The 17,696-nt window shown below is 37.6% G+C and overlaps 1 protein-coding gene across 1 annotated transcript in view; it reads left to right on the forward strand.

The window, feature by feature from the left end:
* The first annotated feature begins 1,921 nt into the window (after positions 1-1,921).
* The window catches only part of atg7 (ATG7 autophagy related 7 homolog), a 51,801-nt gene continuing 36,026 nt past the window's right edge, over positions 1,922-17,696 (forward strand). Inside the window, exons 1-14 of the mRNA XM_079217616.1 lie at positions 1,922-2,270; positions 3,234-3,438; positions 3,613-3,667; positions 4,103-4,220; positions 4,376-4,453; positions 4,563-4,679; positions 5,670-5,816; positions 6,046-6,134; positions 8,437-8,558; positions 10,008-10,098; positions 10,421-10,565; positions 12,411-12,569; positions 15,497-15,691; positions 16,557-16,802. Coding sequence (XP_079073742.1) covers positions 3,267-3,438; positions 3,613-3,667; positions 4,103-4,220; positions 4,376-4,453; positions 4,563-4,679; positions 5,670-5,816; positions 6,046-6,134; positions 8,437-8,558; positions 10,008-10,098; positions 10,421-10,565; positions 12,411-12,569; positions 15,497-15,691; positions 16,557-16,802 — 1,734 coding nt within the window. The 5' untranslated portion in view covers positions 1,922-2,270; positions 3,234-3,266. The remainder of the gene's footprint in view (positions 2,271-3,233; positions 3,439-3,612; positions 3,668-4,102; positions 4,221-4,375; positions 4,454-4,562; positions 4,680-5,669; positions 5,817-6,045; positions 6,135-8,436; positions 8,559-10,007; positions 10,099-10,420; positions 10,566-12,410; positions 12,570-15,496; positions 15,692-16,556; positions 16,803-17,696) is intronic.

The following is a 17,696-nucleotide window of genomic DNA, read 5'->3' on the forward strand; positions in this document are numbered from 1 at the left end:
TGAGGTATCTTAATATTCTGTCCCACAGTGCTCTCATCATGTGGCCACTGAATAATTTGATGTTCATGATACGAACATTTCTGTCAGGATCAATTTTAACTGCCCATTTTATTCACTTTGAGCTTTATTACTGGCAACAGAGTAAAGGTCTCGGTCTAGCACTCGGTCATGATCACTTTTGTTTTTAATTATGGTTCCTGGTTATGACTACCAGAGCATAGCTCTCATTTGAGAGATAGTATAATATACCCCACCAATCTAAATAAGCATATACTTTGTGTTCGAATATACTAATTAATGTTAACTGAACATAGATTTGTACATCTTCCAAATAGGACAATATGATGATGGTGTCTGGGAGGTTGCCCGCCGTTGTAATTGGTAATCCAGCCTTGGCTACATAAACCTTTATATTCCTTAATCTACATTGGTGGGTTCCATAAATACATTGCAGTTAATTGTATTCATACAGCCCAAAATCACAAATCCTATTTTTTTTTTTCTCAAATACATTTACAACAACAGTCACCCTCAATCTTTAGATACATTTGAGTGTTGGCTCGCCCCACAAACCACAGGATCATTTCAACTATGGAAAAGTGGCACAATTATAGAAATAGAAAATGAGTAGAACTGACTTTTTTTTTCTCGTGATATTAGTGGCTACATTAGGATAGTATTCAAAATTCCCATCCTGAGACTTGAAAAGCTGTTTGAAATAATCGTCTGATGCACGTGACATGGGACTGAAAGTGAGCGAGATCCTCCATTTGGAGAAGCTTACATTCAAGATTGCAAAACGAAAAAGATGAGCCTTTATTGAAGAAAAATTGAAAAGTTCAGTACAAATTTTAAATAAGAACAAATAAATAAAGTGGTATAAACAACTAGTATACGAGTAGAAATGATGCAATAACTACATAAGAATGAACTATACAAGACGGGACTACACAAGAGCAATTAAACACAACGTTGCAAGGTAAGTGACAAGTTACAAAGTGACATATGAATAATAGTTGTGAGTCTATTTTATATGCAAACAGTGTACACCATAATAATATATACTGTGATTAGGTAATGAGACTTCAACATATAATATAGTATATGATGTGGTAAGACAGTATCTGTAAAACACATCTCAATATTGTATAGTATGATATAGTACATTATAGTATACAAGAGTAGGAGGTACAATATATAGTACAAGGTGCAATGTAGCCTATTAGTAATAATAATGTAGTATAACATAATACAATATAATAATTTAGTTTAACAGAGTATCAAATGCAACATGGTGGAGAAGGGCGTTTGAGAAAGCGTGGGACATTAGGCCTGATACATGTACAGGGGTCTGAGGGAGGATGACGGTGTGTGATGAAGAATCAACAATATAATCCTTTAACCTGTATGTTTTACACATTGTTCTTTTGTCAGTCAGTCTTACTTTGTATCTACCTTTCCCATTGTTTGTTCATTTAAGTCACTGTTATGTTGTTATTGGTTGTGTGGAAGAATGTCATACACAGCGTGGTACCATCAGTGTCTGATTTAATATAGAATATATACAATTCAGTTTAGGAACTTACACTTATATTATTAAATATTTAGTAAATAACTATTTTTTAAAGGATTTATGTTAATTTGAAATATACATATATATATTTTGTAATCTCAAGTACCCCCTGGGGTGCCTTCAAGTACCCCAACCGATACTAGTAGATTTGAGAACCACTGGTATATAAGACTTCAATCGTTAGCTTTTTTTCCAGCAGAGGGCCAGTTTATAGACGTCCCTTAACTAATTCCGGTGTCCAGGCGAAGCACATTTTCCGGTAACCATTCGGATGAATATGAACTCGTTACTCCTTTGCTTTCGACAATGTGGACTTCTTCCTGCTTGAAGGCAATAATGTTCCGTTTGTGACGAACTCAATAAACCGGTTCAACGGATGGAACTCTAGCTGTTAGCGTTTACACACTGACACACGAACTTCTCGCTGGCTCGCGCCCCTCTACTAATCTGTTCGTTTCCAACATGAAAAAAAACGGCGCTTATAAGTTTTTGTCGGTTTTTTCGTGCTTCGTCATTTGCTTGTTTCTGTTTCTGTTTTGGTTCTTTCTATTTTACTCAATGGCAGGTGTACCATAAGACATTCGTGTCTTTAGCTGCTAAGCTAAACTGCCTGGCTACTTACTTACCCACACTGCATTGCTGTGTTGACAAGTCTCGCGATCACATGATCCACTTGACCAGGAAGTAAGGATTTCTGGTAAGTCCACACACCCGTATACATCCGTGCACAAACATCAGCTTGTAACAGACGAACGTGTGTTTAACGTTGTCTCAGATTTAATCTGGTTTGAAATAAAGCTATTTCGTAATATTGTGAATGATTTCGTCGGAGATGCTCGTCGTGTTTAAACTGTAAACAGCTTCTGCTTCCACTGAGTGGTCTGCGTTAAAAGTGTAAAAGTCCTGATCAAGTGAACATAGATTGTGAAAATACGTTTTACAGATGACCTTAAAAGTCCTAAATGAGACCCTTAAAGTGTTTAAAAATTAGAAGTCTTGTCTACATGTTTGCCAACAAGAAAGACTAGCAGTCTTGGTCATATAAACAGTGGTATTAGCAAACATGGTATGGTGTCAACATGTATAACAATTGGATGTGCTCATATATTTAGATTTTATAAATGATGGGATTCATTTATTCTGGAAAAAGTGATACATAAATCCCTAGGTACCACAGAGCCTAAAGAAATGTACCAGCATAATTACAGTATACAAATAGCCATGCTAAGGCTTGATTTTTGTTATTTTACAGTTTGTCAAATCAAGTCAGTTTTATTTGCATACCCCTGAATCACAACTTTGCTGCAAAAGGCTTTGCAATATGTGCAAAATATGACATACAGTATGTTCTAATCTTTTTGAGATGCATGCTATCCTCACTTTCCCATAATCATTGCATAGGTTGATGCACCTTATTTGTTTCGTGCATTACTAATGGACTGATTCCCTATTTTCTCTCAATAAGTCAGTAACTTTACTGTTTACTTTCCTAAATTGTGCATTTAAGAGCACCATCAGAGTTCACAAACTCAGCAGCTAATACATTTTAATGTATTCTTAACTGTTTGTATGTGATATGACTGTTGGTTACAGCATCTGAGGGAATGTAACCGTCATACTAAAAGTGTATTGAACTTATGACTACTTTCACATTTTCCAGTTCTTGGCAGCGCATCCCGTTAGTGAAGTTGTGATGGCATCTGACACCAACGAAGCAGCGTCCTCCACTCCAGACCTCAAGCTGCAGTTTGCTCCCTTCAGCAGTGCTCTGGAGGCCGGCTTCTGGCATCAGCTCACTCAGAAGAAACTCAATGACTACAGGTTGGACGAAAGCCCCAAATCTATTAAAGGATATTACTACAATGGTGAGTGTTGAGATCATATGATGTCATTATAACGATGACTATACCATTAAGGTGTTTGGTTCTTTTGACAATTCAAGACATTATATGATACAAATGTTAATTATGCATGTCACACATATGAAAACAGTGAAGGCCTTTTAAAACACTATTTTATCCTTCATTCCTGTCTGATAGGTGACCCACTTGGTTTGCCCACTCGCCTGACTTTGGAGTTCAGTGCATTTGAAGTGTAAGTGTGATGCAGTATGTTGCCTGTATAAACCATATATTAACCCTAAGTTCTCCTCATGTTATTTAGTCTTCAAAAAAGCAACGAATAGTACTAATGTAGATGAAAGGGTTCAAGCACCAACAAACAAACAATATGGGACTTGATTCCACTCTCAAATTGATTGAGAAGTATTTTAGTACAGTAGACCATACACAAATAATGAAAGTTACATTTTTTCATGTTGTAAAAAATTGTTTATAAAAGTTTAGTGAAGTTTTCATTGCATTGTAATAATGAAAGGATGAACTTTCTTTAAAGTTTATCAGCCAGTTCAGTTTAGGTTTGAACTAAATTTGGAAGCCTTAAAAAAAGCAAATTGTTGCACATTGAAAAGAAACAAATACAGTTAGTAAGTCAAATTTAATACAAATGTATGATGTGTTTTTCTGTCAGCGATGGACCGACACCAGCCCGTTGCTGTCCAGCTACTGGAACGCTGTACAACACCAACACACTCGATGCCTTTAAGACCGCCGATAAGAAGGCTCTGCTGGAGAAAGAGGCCAAGGAGGTAAAAGACGTACAATAGGAATCTTCTCGGTCACACACACATTAGACATATGGTTGGGGATGTCTTTAAAATAGACCAAAAGTTACTAAATTGTGCAGTGGAGGGATACATGATCTAATAAATGTGATTCTTTTTCCCCTCCTGTTGTTTTGTAGATATGGGATGCCATACAGTCTGGGGCTGCATTGAAAGACCCATCCATCCTCTGCAAATTCATTCTGCTGACTTTTGCAGTGCGTATAAACAGCATCTTGTTAATGTGTTAGTTTTGTATATTAATGATGTTGTGTGTGACTGTTTTTCTATTTCTCTTCGTCGCCATTTTTCAAATTACTTTTTCAGGATTTGAAGAAATACCATTTCTACTACTGGTTCTGCTTCCCTGCACTCTGTTTCCCAGAGGGAATAAAGTTCATCCAACAGCCATCTGCCCTGGAGCAAGTTTTCTCAGCAAAACAGGTTGTTGTTGGCTTTTTATTATACAACCACTGGAATTAATATTTTCTAGTATTACCGTATTTTTTCCTCTTTTCTACAGTTTTCGAAGTCTTCAGGTGTAGTTCAACGCAATACACTTGGATATCCCAAATGTTAATGGTCATTACAAATTCTAGACATAACATTTACGGTTGAACTAATATTAATATTATTCCCATTTTTGCCATTTAAGTTTTCTCTTTTCCTAAGATCATAACACTCATAACCACTTTGATATTGAGATGGATGCAGCTCCCAACACAATGAATCTGTCCGTTCTGTCCAATACTCTCTAGGTTATAGAATAGTTTAATGAAGTGAGGTGATTTCATATTTCTCAGATCAGTGGGTCCAAGGTGCCAAAAAGCCTCATTAAAAAAAGAGTCAGAATGATTCGTGAACAGTGTGACGCCAAATGCAAGAGTCTGACAAGCGTATAAATGAGTAGACACACTAAACTTTTACAGCGTATGTGTTTATGATCACTAAAATAATTCGTACAGCAAGAGTTATCTTTGCAATGAGCCATAATATCGTTTTGTCCATGCTCTTAAGTTATATTTACAGTAAATATTTCAGCAATTGCAGATATTATGCTTCAGATAACCTCTTGCGTTCCAATACAATAATACATTATAGGTTATTGTAATGTATGATATGTGTCAGGAGGGATTTACTGCTCTTTCGCAAAAGGATGCAGTTGAGTTTGTTTGGGCATCTGATCAGGGAGTCCTGGGCACCTTCCTTTTTCCATGATGGATACATGGTTGCATAGATATTATTTATGATTACCCTTTAAAAACTCTCTCCGTTTTAAACATATATATGTGTGTGTGTGTGTGTGTGTGTGTGTGTGTGTGTGTGTGTGTGTGTGTGTGTGTGTGTGTGTGTGTGTGTAATACGGTGGGTGGTGTAATGTATAGCACAGAGCTTTCTATAATTATGGCTTATCCCTAATTATTTCTGTCTCAGATCACAGCCTTGCAGGAGGCCTATGACGTCCTCTGTATCAAAAGAGGGACCACTGCTGAGCCTTACTTCCTAATGAAGTACACAGCTGACACTGTTCAAATGGCTCCGCTGGAGGACTGGGACACGTTCTTTACTGATACGAAAAAGGTACAATTTGTTTTCTGTTCTTAACAGATGAGTTTGATAGTGTCCAATAAAATGTATGGAGGTTTTTTTAACCCACCTTTTAAAACATTCAAGTACTGTACAGTACTTTTTGTGGCTCATCTCTATCAGATTATATCTATTATTATTATTATTATTATTATTATTATTACAGTCACTCTCGAACACACACACTTTGAGAATGTAAACACACCTTATTTGTTTTTTCTAGGTTACTGTGGGCGTCTATGATCCGTGTACTCTGTCTCAACATCCGGGCTGGCCTCTTAGAAATCTACTGGTCCTTTTAGCCAGCCGATGGTAAGCCTTAGGAAGTTCTCAGAGTGAAAGACAGGAAATCTCTGCTTAACTCATTTCCTGACTCTGAAGTGTAGGGAGCAAGTCATATAAGCATTGTTGCCAGTAAAGATGCAGGTCCAAATGTATTGGCGTAGTTAAAATCAAAGCTTTTCTGTGAAAACCAACTGCTTGGCTGTTGCTTGGCCACAGTGGTGTTGTTAGAGTTTAATCAAGATGTATTGATGACAGCACTGGCTTGCAGAACATGACTGTTGCAGTTAAGATTGCAATACTTGTCTCCAAAGCTGTAAATGTTTATGATAAACTGAGTCCTTTTTTCTCAATATCTTACATGTTGCGCACATCATGGTGTTAAAGCAAAAGTCAGACTTTCCACTCAATTAATTTTGTGATCTAGTCGATGCGTGAGTTATCAGGGACTGTGCTAGTGATCGTTGCATCGAATGAATGCATCTTCTTTTGTGACTTGGATCATGCAGTTGCTAAATTAAACACAAATGGCTGGATTGTTAACCCATGCCAGGCCCATCTATGGCACATACAGCACCTGCTGTCTGTAGACGCCGTTGGCTATCCTGTGAATCTTCTATTTCTCACCTACTCTATATTATCAAAGATAATATTTCATCATACTTTAGCCTATTGTTGATGGTATAAATGTAGAAGTTTCTGCCACCATGTATTTGAGATTTTGAACAGCAGGAGAATGACTGAGTTCTGCCATTCAAAAAGTTGGAGGCGTCTGGTAGCAGGTAAATGGGAAGGAATAAAGTGAAATTCAGTATTACATGTCAGCAAGTAAAGAGCGCATGTGAGACTTCTTCTTTTGTCATTAAAAATAACTTATGCTTATACTCTACATATACTACTACCATACATTGTAATGTAAGAGCTCATACATTGCTGCAGGTTTACTGACTCAAGTTGTTGCATAAATGAGGCTGTTATGTGGAAGCTTGTGTGTGCTTTGCAGAGAGAGATATTTCATAGAAATATTTACAGAGGAAATATTTCAGCACACCAGTGGGGAATCGGTGCAAATTGTTGGATTAAATGTTCAGTAATAAATCTAAGAATCACGGTCTGAGAGTAATATTTACTCAAAGATTTAAAAACAAGTGACTTACTCTGCAGGTATCTTTCAGAAATGTTAACCCCATGTCGGCTACAATTTAGCAATTTATCTTGTGCAATGTCTTCAAAACGCTGTATTGCAGCTATAAGCAACCGATTTGAAAAGACTGATGCAATATCAGGATTGTTGAAATGAGACTTTTAGCCAATGATAGAAGAACTTATCTATCTACAGTACCTAATAGTTTTCTGTTTGGAACAAATTGAGTCCCTTACTTACAGATATTGAACATGAAAACGGAATGCTAAGATTTAGAGTAATTGTTTTTGCTGTGAAATACAATTCTAAGTTATCTGATAATAAGCTGGAAATGCAGAATCATTTACTAGAACAGTAGCATGATTTTGACAAAAGCAACATTAGACATGATGTTAACTGATAGATTACTGATGTAAATAAGAACAAACAACCATTAATCTTTTCAATCGATCTTAATTATTTCTGAAAATGAATGAAAGCATTGTGACATCACATAGTGTTGCACCATCGTCTGAGAATGTCAGTTAAATATCACTGCATTTGGTGCTGCACGTTTAACTGCTGCATTGCATCTCCACAATCGGTCATTTTTGTCCCACTTTTCCCCAGAGAGCATAGTTTTTCCTGGCACTTGGTCTTGCTATTTCAGAAGGATTTTTATTGCATAATTGTTTTTCATTTAAACAAGGAAATCTCATGTGGGCCAGTTTAGCAATAGTATCCTGTGATACCGGGGGCTTATCAGCAGCAAATGCCTCAAGAAAATTTCGCCCTCCGCTCTAGAGTCAGAGGCAGTTTTTATCCAACAAAAACCTCATCAATCTTGTGCTCGACTACTCTTTCAGTGTTAAACATAAACTGTTGATACTGGCGGAGATTGGTCAAGATAGAATTACAATGTAGCCGCAATGTCTCGCTTATTCATGTATCACTGGCGTTTGACTGTGTAATGAGACTGTGGTCATTTAGTACCATATTAGGGAAATGTGTTGTTATATGGATACATGTTGATCACGTCTGTTGTTTCTTGTGTTAGAGCGGGAGAGAGAGCCTATTGCATGTAAAATTATATTTGTGACGTTTTCATAGTCACATATTTCTTTTATTTCAAGCGTCCAATTTGTACATGATGTATGTGAGTGTGTGTTAATTTGCATTGTCTTTGCTTGATTTGTGTGTTTGTGTCAGGGGCTCTAAGTTGGACACAGTGGAGGTTCTGTGTTTCAGGGACCAAACTCTGCAAGGAAGCCGCTCCATACAGCACAGCGTCATCTTCCAGATAAAACTACCTGCGCTTCCCCTCAACTCAGGTAATTTCCTTTCCTTTATGTGTGGTGCGTGACATGTTCGAGTCTTGGTATGTCCCATGTCTGCATCTGTATGTGCATTTGTTCTTGTTCTTTTGAATGCTTGTGTGTGTATATTGTTACAATGCTCGCCTACTTTCCACTGATACTTCCTTTTCAAGCCACGCTATAATCTCACACGACTCCTTCATTATTCTTTGTATCTGTTGAATAAGGGATGAAAGTAATTTAAATGGTAATAGCAGGATGGGAAAGGGAGTGATGGTTTTTGTTGAGTTCAGTCAAAGTGTCTTTGTTTACTCAGTCTACCTCTTCAGCACATTGTGGTTTTTAATTAACTCACAGAATATGCATTTATGCAACAAAAATAGATTTGGCTATTCTGTTTGGTTTTGCATGGACACATTTGGTATTGTTTTGAAAAAGGATTAATCAATCGAGCTCAGCCCAATTTTTCTTGACCAAAAATAGTTTTACTTTGCAGAATAGTGAAATACACTTCATGATCATTTAAGATTCACATACTGTCATTGTTTTTTTGTACTTTATTACTGACATTTATGCATCTAGCAGCCAAAGCTGAACAGTGCGGATAAACGGTGTGAAGCAGTGTCCAAGCATCACAACTAAACTGAGTGGACAAAGAAAGAAAGTGAACATTTTATGGTGTTCTTTTGAGCAAATAAGTTGTAATACTTTGAGTCGAACTCTACATTAAAATACAGCTTTCACAAACTTTCACTTACTAACACTCTGTTCCTTCCTGACTCACTGGTGTTGGCCACAACAATCTGTTCCATATCAAACTTCTACTATAACTTATTGCAATCGATCTAATCCAGTTTTAAATTAATTATTCAATTAACTGTATGAATTGTGTTATTCAGAAGTTGGCTGGAATGAGAATTAATGTGAAAAAATTAACACAAGTATTAACCGGTATCCATGGCTAATACCTCTGGGAAGATGAAGTGGTAAAGAGAGTGAAGGTGGTCTTTTTGTGTTCATCTCATAGCACCAGTCACTATATGCTTAAATGTTGTAAAAAACGTAACATGTTTTCAGTCCACTTCTGTTTGACATGCTGTCAACATGTTTCTCCTCAGGAAGGTAGTTACAATGAAAATAGTTAGCAATGATGTTTGTGTGTAATTCAGAATAATTGGGACATTTTCCCTCAAAAAGTGTTTTCAATGCTGTAAATACTGAAATTCCATTTGTCTCTATTGTGTTGGGTTGGAGGCAGAAATGTCAAAATCAAAACTTTCTGTGTTGCCAGATACCACTGTAGTGGTAAGTGAGAAACTGTCTTTTTGTCATTTGCGAGAATCAACACTTTCAAAGTTGTATGTTTCATTTTTTTCTGAAAATCGTTTCCACATTTCTCACTTTTGTAGTCTGGGAATTTCATGCTTATTATATACTGTTGAGTTTTTTTCTTCTTCTTCACAGCGTGTCCTAAGAGTGTAGGTTGGGAGAAGAACCCTAAAGGGGCCATGGGACCGAGGATGGTCAACCTCAGCGAATGCATGGACCCTAAAAGGTAATACACACAGTCCAGTTGAGGTGTAAGGGTTCAACTGGACTGTATTATCCTACAGACCAAAGCACATTTTAACAATAAATAATATAAACAAAGGAAATTATTAAACTGCATTGGGCAATGTAGATAATCTACATCAAAGTATTTGGTGCTTTATGTTAAGGATCTGGTTTGGGACAAATGTTCCACTACACCTCCAAAATCAAGACAAATGTAATTTTTCTCAGCGTTATTGTAGTAATTCATGCTTTGCCATCTGTTGCTTTAAAAAAACCGTGTCGCCCTAAATTTGCACTCTGTTGTCTCCATTGATTGTCTGCAGACTTGCAGAGTCATCAGTGGACCTGAATCTGAAGCTGATGAGATGGAGGCTGGTTCCTTCCCTGGACCTGGACAAGGTGGTCTCCACTAAGTGTCTCCTACTGGGAGCTGGGACTCTGGGCTGCAATGTAGCCAGGACTCTCATGGTAAGGATGGAAGGACAGACAGATACATTTAGGATTAAAATATACAGGAATTAGATACTGTTTTTAGGACTTCGCAAATGATGTAAAATTGTACACGATCAAAAAGCTTTTAGGATGGTAGTGTGATCTTTGCTTTTAATCTTTGTTTAATTAGCATGTTCCTGTCTTGTATCTGCTGTACGAGTACTTGACAGCAATTTGACAGAGTATTTGACAGCAATGTGCCTCTACACTCATCAGAATCTATGAAGTGGCATGAATTGTTACAGAAGATTAATGTTTAAAAGCATTGGAGAAATTGTCTGTTCTCAAGAAAACCCATCCAGGATCTCCCCTCGGTGAGCCAGCTTAATACAACACAACTTGACAGGATTTAAATGTATAACCTCCTCTTTATTTTCCTTCAAATTCTGTAAAACTGCATGCCAAGTGTCTTGATTTAAATGAGAGCTTTACATGCTGGAATAATATTGGTGCAGAAACCTCAAGATAAGATAAAAATGATACTGCCAAAAGAGACAACCTCTACAGATGTAGTTCAATCAACCTTTAATAGACATCTTTGGAAACAGTCCAACCTGTCACTTTAATTGATTCAACTATCAACAATATAAGTGGTAAGGCAATTAAAGCATGTTGCTTCCTAAGTGCTGCAGCCTGTAAAGTAATACCTCAACTGATATGGCTTTTGTACTGATTAGATTGTCATATTGTTGTACATACGGTTACCATTGACATTCACAGAGAGCAATCAGTGACCACTAAGTCGGGATTCTGATGAGCTATTTAATGTCTTTGCAAATACCAGCTCATTTGATTATCATAAAGCGCTACCAACTGTTGACCGACTAGTGACATCTGTGCAACATGGCTCTGCAAAAATTCTGTTTCTTTCCAGGACAGATGGGACAGAAAGACATCCACCAAACTAATCAGCAGTCATCCAATCTTTTTTTTTAATAACCTTTAACTTTTTTAAAGGTTTTTAATAACCTTTAACCTTGTCTTCGGAACAAAACACAAACTATGAAAATCGCCTCAGATTCTCAAAGATGTTGTGCCCTCTAGAATGTGTCCCCTCTAATGTTTGTTATGATGTAATGCTTTCCAGTAACCTTAAATTATCAACTTGTCAAAACACCTTTTTCATTGCAAGAATATTTGTTTAGCTTCATAACGGTATAATTCAGGATCCCATGATTTTATCCACAGATTTCCCATGAAGTTTATCCAATAACATAATGCTAATTTACATAATAACCTACTGCCGTTCTCTGTGTTTACTGTAAGTCTGCTCCCCCAGCATCAAATAACAAGCTTTTCAGTGACCAGATCCAAAAGGCTGATTCTCTGAAGGGTTTTAAGAGATGTTTCATACACCACCACAGTCAATTGAACTTACACTAACTGACTACAGCATAGTGCTGTCAGAGCATTGCTGCTTGCAGATACAATGTTCTTTATGAATGCATGTCTATGCTTCTTTTTGTGCTCGGCAGTTACTGGACTGAGGGAACTTTAGACACCCGGTCAGTTAATACCGACCTGCCGGAATATAATTGATATTGTGGGGAGACGTTGTGTCAACAGAGAGTGATATTAATGAACAACTGCTAGATTAACTTGAGGTTGTGCTACCTGCACACTGATGCATCCATTACTTCTAAAAAGTGGAATTGCCAGTATTAATTTAGAAAAGCACACTGGGGACACAGCCTCCCACTCATTGTCACTGAAGCTGCTTAAGTGCTGCTTAAAACAACGTTCATGTAGAATAATAGAGTTTAATTATTTCAAAATGAATGTGATTAAAATGATTAAATATGTTTCTCTTTTGTTCTACAGGGATGGGGAGTGAGACGCATCACATTTGTAGACAATGCCAAGATCTCATACTCCAATCCAGTTCGGCAGCCGCTCTATGAGTTTGAAGACTGTCTCGGAGGAGGGAAGTTCAAAGCCATGGCAGCTGTTGAGCGACTCACCAAAATCTTTCCTGGTGTGGTGAGTACTCAAAATCAAAAGATGATGTTCATGATCTCTCTTTGTATGTGAGGTCATCCATCATTAGCTCTATAAAAAATTATACAACTGCATTGACGTTATAATCTGGATTATATTAATGCTCATATATCTATATAATCATATTCCTCTTCGATTGGTCGTGTCTGAGATGTGATAAACAACCATGCAGAAAATGAAGAGTCGTGATTGCATATTAATGCAGACAGTTTCATTACTTGGTTAAATAATGAGTGGGTGCTCGGGAGAAGATATTTCGCTGTATTACTACATTAAAAAAGCAGCCCAACACTCACAGCAGGGCTCTGTATTGGTGCAAAAGCAACCATCTCTTATTAGACTACTTGGAGAAACCGAGAGACCGAATGCATATTTATGGTGTGAATCATGTGTACACCTGTGTGGTTATGCGTGTATGTTTAGTGATGCAAGAAGATGGAAGCAGTTCATAAGAGGGTCATTCACTTTTCTTGTGCCTGCCCTTTAGAAGGCATGTACTGCTGGGATTCAGCAGGTCTCGGGAGTTCAAATTCAACAACCCATTTACTAAATTGTTTCTCTTAAGTTTAAAGTTACAGCCCCTTTGTATCTGGTAAGCAGTTATTAGGTCCTCTAGTTCAGTTGTTCTGAGCCTTTCTGCCCTTTTTAAAGGGACCAGTTCAACCAAAAGGGATTTTTCTCTCTGAAATAGTTTATTTTGAAGGATTTCTGGCAAATACAGTTTATCACGCGAAAACAAAAAAAAAGAAGTACATGTAATCTTACAATTTTTAGGTACTTGCCCTTCTATTCTACAACATTTTAATATTGTATTCTTACTCCACTATATTAATTTGACAGCTGTACAGAATTACGATTTTACATGCAATACATGTAATCAGTATATAGAATAGGATGCATTGGTATCAATTACACTACCCAAATAAAGCAGTTCAAATCGGCTCGACCTTAGCCTCATACAACATTAAATAACTGCATACATGTTAATACATCAATGATAATTATCTAATAATATAATATTTCTGCAAAATGAGAGTTTTCATTTTAATACTTTAAGTACATTGTCTAGACTAATACCTCTTTACTTTTACTGAAGTACATTTTTAAAACTAGACATTTTACCTGCCATTGAGTATTTTTAAAGAGGGATATTGCTAATTTTCTAAATTATCTGAGTACTTCTCCAAATGCTGTGATACCAGCAGAAGGTATACTGCCGAAAAGTTGCTAACTGTGCAGTCAGCAGTTATAGAGGTTTTTGATCTTGTGACTCTTTTGAAGCATCACTGAAGTCTTATAAATGTTTGTTTTTTTTCAGACTAGAGACATTATTTTAGATGCATATCACAGTCTTCCTGTATCGGGAAAGTCTGGACTTCGATGCGACTTGTGAGTTTTGACTCAACTGACTGAGCCTCACTCATTGTCTGTGATGTCATTTACATTGAACTCTGTAAGATTGAAGCCTTATTTTAAAGTGTTTAACCCCGCAGAGCTTGCTATCACGACTCGGTCATGGTTCAGTGAGCCGGGGTTAGAGTGTCCCAGACAAAAACACATAAATGATTGGCACATCATCAACTTTATATCCCAGTCTCTCTGTCTGCGAGTGTAATTTTCTGATTCCCTCTTATTGTTGTGGTAATAACAAAGAAAGTAAAGAGCAAAGGCTTGACTATTGATGGACGCCCATTTGTTTCCTTGACATCTGGTGTCTGTCTAGTCATCTTATAATGTGGTTGTGTGCTTGCTCTCTTCCCAGCTTGTTTTCCTCCAAACACAGAGGCACCAGGTGCCAGTGTGAAAGATAGAAATAAATACAAACACAGAAATGCATCCATTGAACCGAGAGGGCAAGGTCACAATGTTGAAAAGGTCGTAAGAAGATTTCATATTTTGTCTGTGGACAAATCCTGTCCCCTGACATTTACAGGATAGTTTGTAGTGTTGGCTCTTTTTTCTCTTAAAATTTTGTCAACAGTGAGGTCAGAGCTGGTTGAAAATATCAACAGTGGCATTGTTGGATTGTCATGAAATGCTGTTTATCCATTCAAGAAAGGATTTTTCCACAGTCGGAATGATTTTTCTTTGTCTTTGTTGGAGGCAGAATATAATAGAATATTACTGTCATCTCTGAAGCCTGAAATAACCTCTTTAATACTAGGCAACAAAGTGAAATGTAAATTCAAGACTTGGTTAACAGCTCCCACTCTCGACACATGGAGCCAGTCGATCCACTGATTTGGTGGCATTTCTTCTTGTTAAGATCTCAGTCTTTTCCCTTTTCTGTCCTACTCTTGATGGTAAAATGACTCTTGACATTTCCATTCGCCTCGCTGTCAAGCTTGCATTCCCTTGAGAAAGTCGTAGTAATAAGTTTGTCAATAGATAATAATTTGGTTTAGCGCCTGGCTCCTCATACAGCAACTGATAATTTATTGAAAGTACATTTTATATTTTCAAGATTTTTCTGTAGTACTGTTGGAAATAGTTTACATAAGGGCTTTTGTTTTAGACGGTGTTGAATTAAGTGTTTCTTGCAAATACCCATATATATTGCATATATCCATATACATTGCATATATCCATGTTGCATCTGCAAGAAGGCAGCAGCTTCCCCACTTTGGAGGAAGAAAAATGTTCGGGCCCCAACAAAATTGTAACAAAATGGTCCAACATTTTGTGACTCTTACATCCGTGCTTTTTCAAATAATAGAATAAAGAAAATTGAAATCCCTTTTTAAGTAATCCAGATTGCTCCATCAGACAACAACTAATTATGTGTGCAATCACTTTGTTAGAACAATGCAAATAAAATTTGATACAAACATAACTTTTCATTTGCAAATTTGTATGAAGTATTCAGTCTCAAATGTTTTTCCTCTGCCTCTCTCTTTGTCTTCCTGCAGAATGCAGAGGGTTACAATATGAGCATCCCCATGCCCGGTCATCCGGTGAATTTCTCTGAGGCCACTCTTTCCCAGGCCCGGACGGATGTCGAGCTGCTGGAGAAGCTCATTTCAGAGCATGACGTGATCTTCTTACTAATGGATACGAGGGAGAGCCGCTGGCTGCCTACAGTGATAGCAGCCAGCAAGAGGAAGGTAGGAAGAATCAACATGTCTTATGTTGTTTCGTGTTATGTAGTTTCCTGGATGTTTTTATGAGTAATGGTTTTATAATGTACCACGAACCACTACCTTCCGAAGTGTTAGAAAAAAATACATTCATTGATGCAACACATTTGTCTGCAATATACATTTACTTCAATAGTAGTACTAAGGCTAATTAAAGGAATCAAGTCTGACGCTTTCCACAGATTTGTTTGCTTAAAGTTGACAAAATGAAGCATTGTGGCCGGAGACGTTTGTGACTTGTTTTTGTTTTACTTTGAGCTGGAACTTGCACATTTGGAAACCGTTTCACTTATCTTCCAGGAAATTGAATTGAATTTTCTGTTTACCAGCCGGAATTCTATTAGTTGCCAGGCAATGTTAGAGTATTAAACGTTGTGTCATTACTTTTTAATGCCTCCAGTGGTCTCGACGATGCAGCTTTCATATTGCTGTATGCAGTTGAATGTTTTCTGGACTGATGATTAGGTTTTCTTGATGGCCTGCTCAGCTGAGAGGTTATTTGCCACTAGTGCTGCGGGGCTGTTTTAGACTTCACCACAAATTGCTATCACAATGTATTTCCCTTGTTTCTTTGAAGGTCTCTAGATGCTTTAAACATTGTAAAGAGCCTGTTAATGTTGTATGCCATTGCTTCTTTGATTCAACCCATTACAACTTTGTTGTTTGTGTCAAATTAGCCATTTTGTTCATCTGATTTAGTTGAAATGTGCTGCTTGCGTTTGTGTTTTTGGCTTTGGATCAAGCCAAAGCCATTTAAAATCAGTCTTTGCCACTGCTTTTAAAAATATTTGGTTTTCATGATTTACTATAATTGTTGTCTTTCACTCTCCAGCTGGTGGTTAATTCCGCTCTAGGCTTTGACACATTTGTCGTGATGCGCCACGGCCTTAAGGAGCCCCCTGTCAGTCACAGTGTTTCTGCAGGAGCCGACTCCTCCACTTCCGGTTCTTCTGCTTCCTCTTCGTCCTCCACACCGGCCGGCTCTGTGCCCTCTGTCCCAGCAGCCTCTCTATTCTCCAACATCCCAGGGCACAAGCTGGGCTGCTACTTCTGCAATGATGTCGTGGCACCAGGAGATGTGAGGAAGACCCACAGATAACAAGCATGCACTCATCTCATTAACTCATGTAATGCACAGAGAACAAACACACAGCCTGCAAACATCTCTCTCAGCAACCTTCTTTGCAGTCACAGCAGGCCGCTGTGTTCAGCGGAAAAGCAGTGATAAACCATCTGAATGCTACCTGACCAGCACCGAGCAGTTAGTGACTAGCTAGTGAACATAGTGAAGCATGTAGTATTTAGCAGGAAAGAGTCAGATATCTTCTTCAGGAGTTGGTGGAGACCAAAACATAGCTCAAAGGAGTGAATGTTGTCCTTTTATTGGTCAGTTGTACAGCAACTCAAAATGAATGCTGATTTTGCCCTGTGCGAACACTTTCGCCATATGAACTTTAGAAGTTGATTAATATGTGAACGTTAACATTTTAATTTTAATTATTAACATATTGATGCAGGTTTAAATTGCATGGTTTATCTTTTTGGTGGGGTTCTATGATAATTGTCGTAAGCTGAAATAATTGTAGCATTTTTAAATGTTATGTTTAATCATGTTGTCAAAAGGAAGGGGGAAGATGTTTGACACAGCCTTTAGTTTTTCTCGACATTCACATTGTGTGTCTTGTGTCCATTTTTTGTACCGTTTGTGACACTCTTTGTTTCTCTCGTTGGCCTTTTTTTCCCTTCATGACCTTTTTGATCTGAACATTTTATGAAAGCAATCCATTAGCTATTGAACACCAAAGTCTATTGTTGGAAACTGTGCTATTCAGCTCTGACGTCTATTTAAAATGCCGTATGGCTCCATCCTGCAGTCACAGGTTTTAGTGATGCTAACACCTGAATTAGAGGCACAGCTTCCTCTCACAAAAGTGGAGTTCGTTGAATGAATAGAAAGTTGTTGATAACATAA

Source organism: Taurulus bubalis, assembly GCF_910589615.1.
Source record: "Taurulus bubalis genome assembly, chromosome: 5".
Taxonomy (NCBI): Eukaryota; Metazoa; Chordata; class Actinopteri; order Perciformes; family Cottidae; genus Taurulus; species Taurulus bubalis.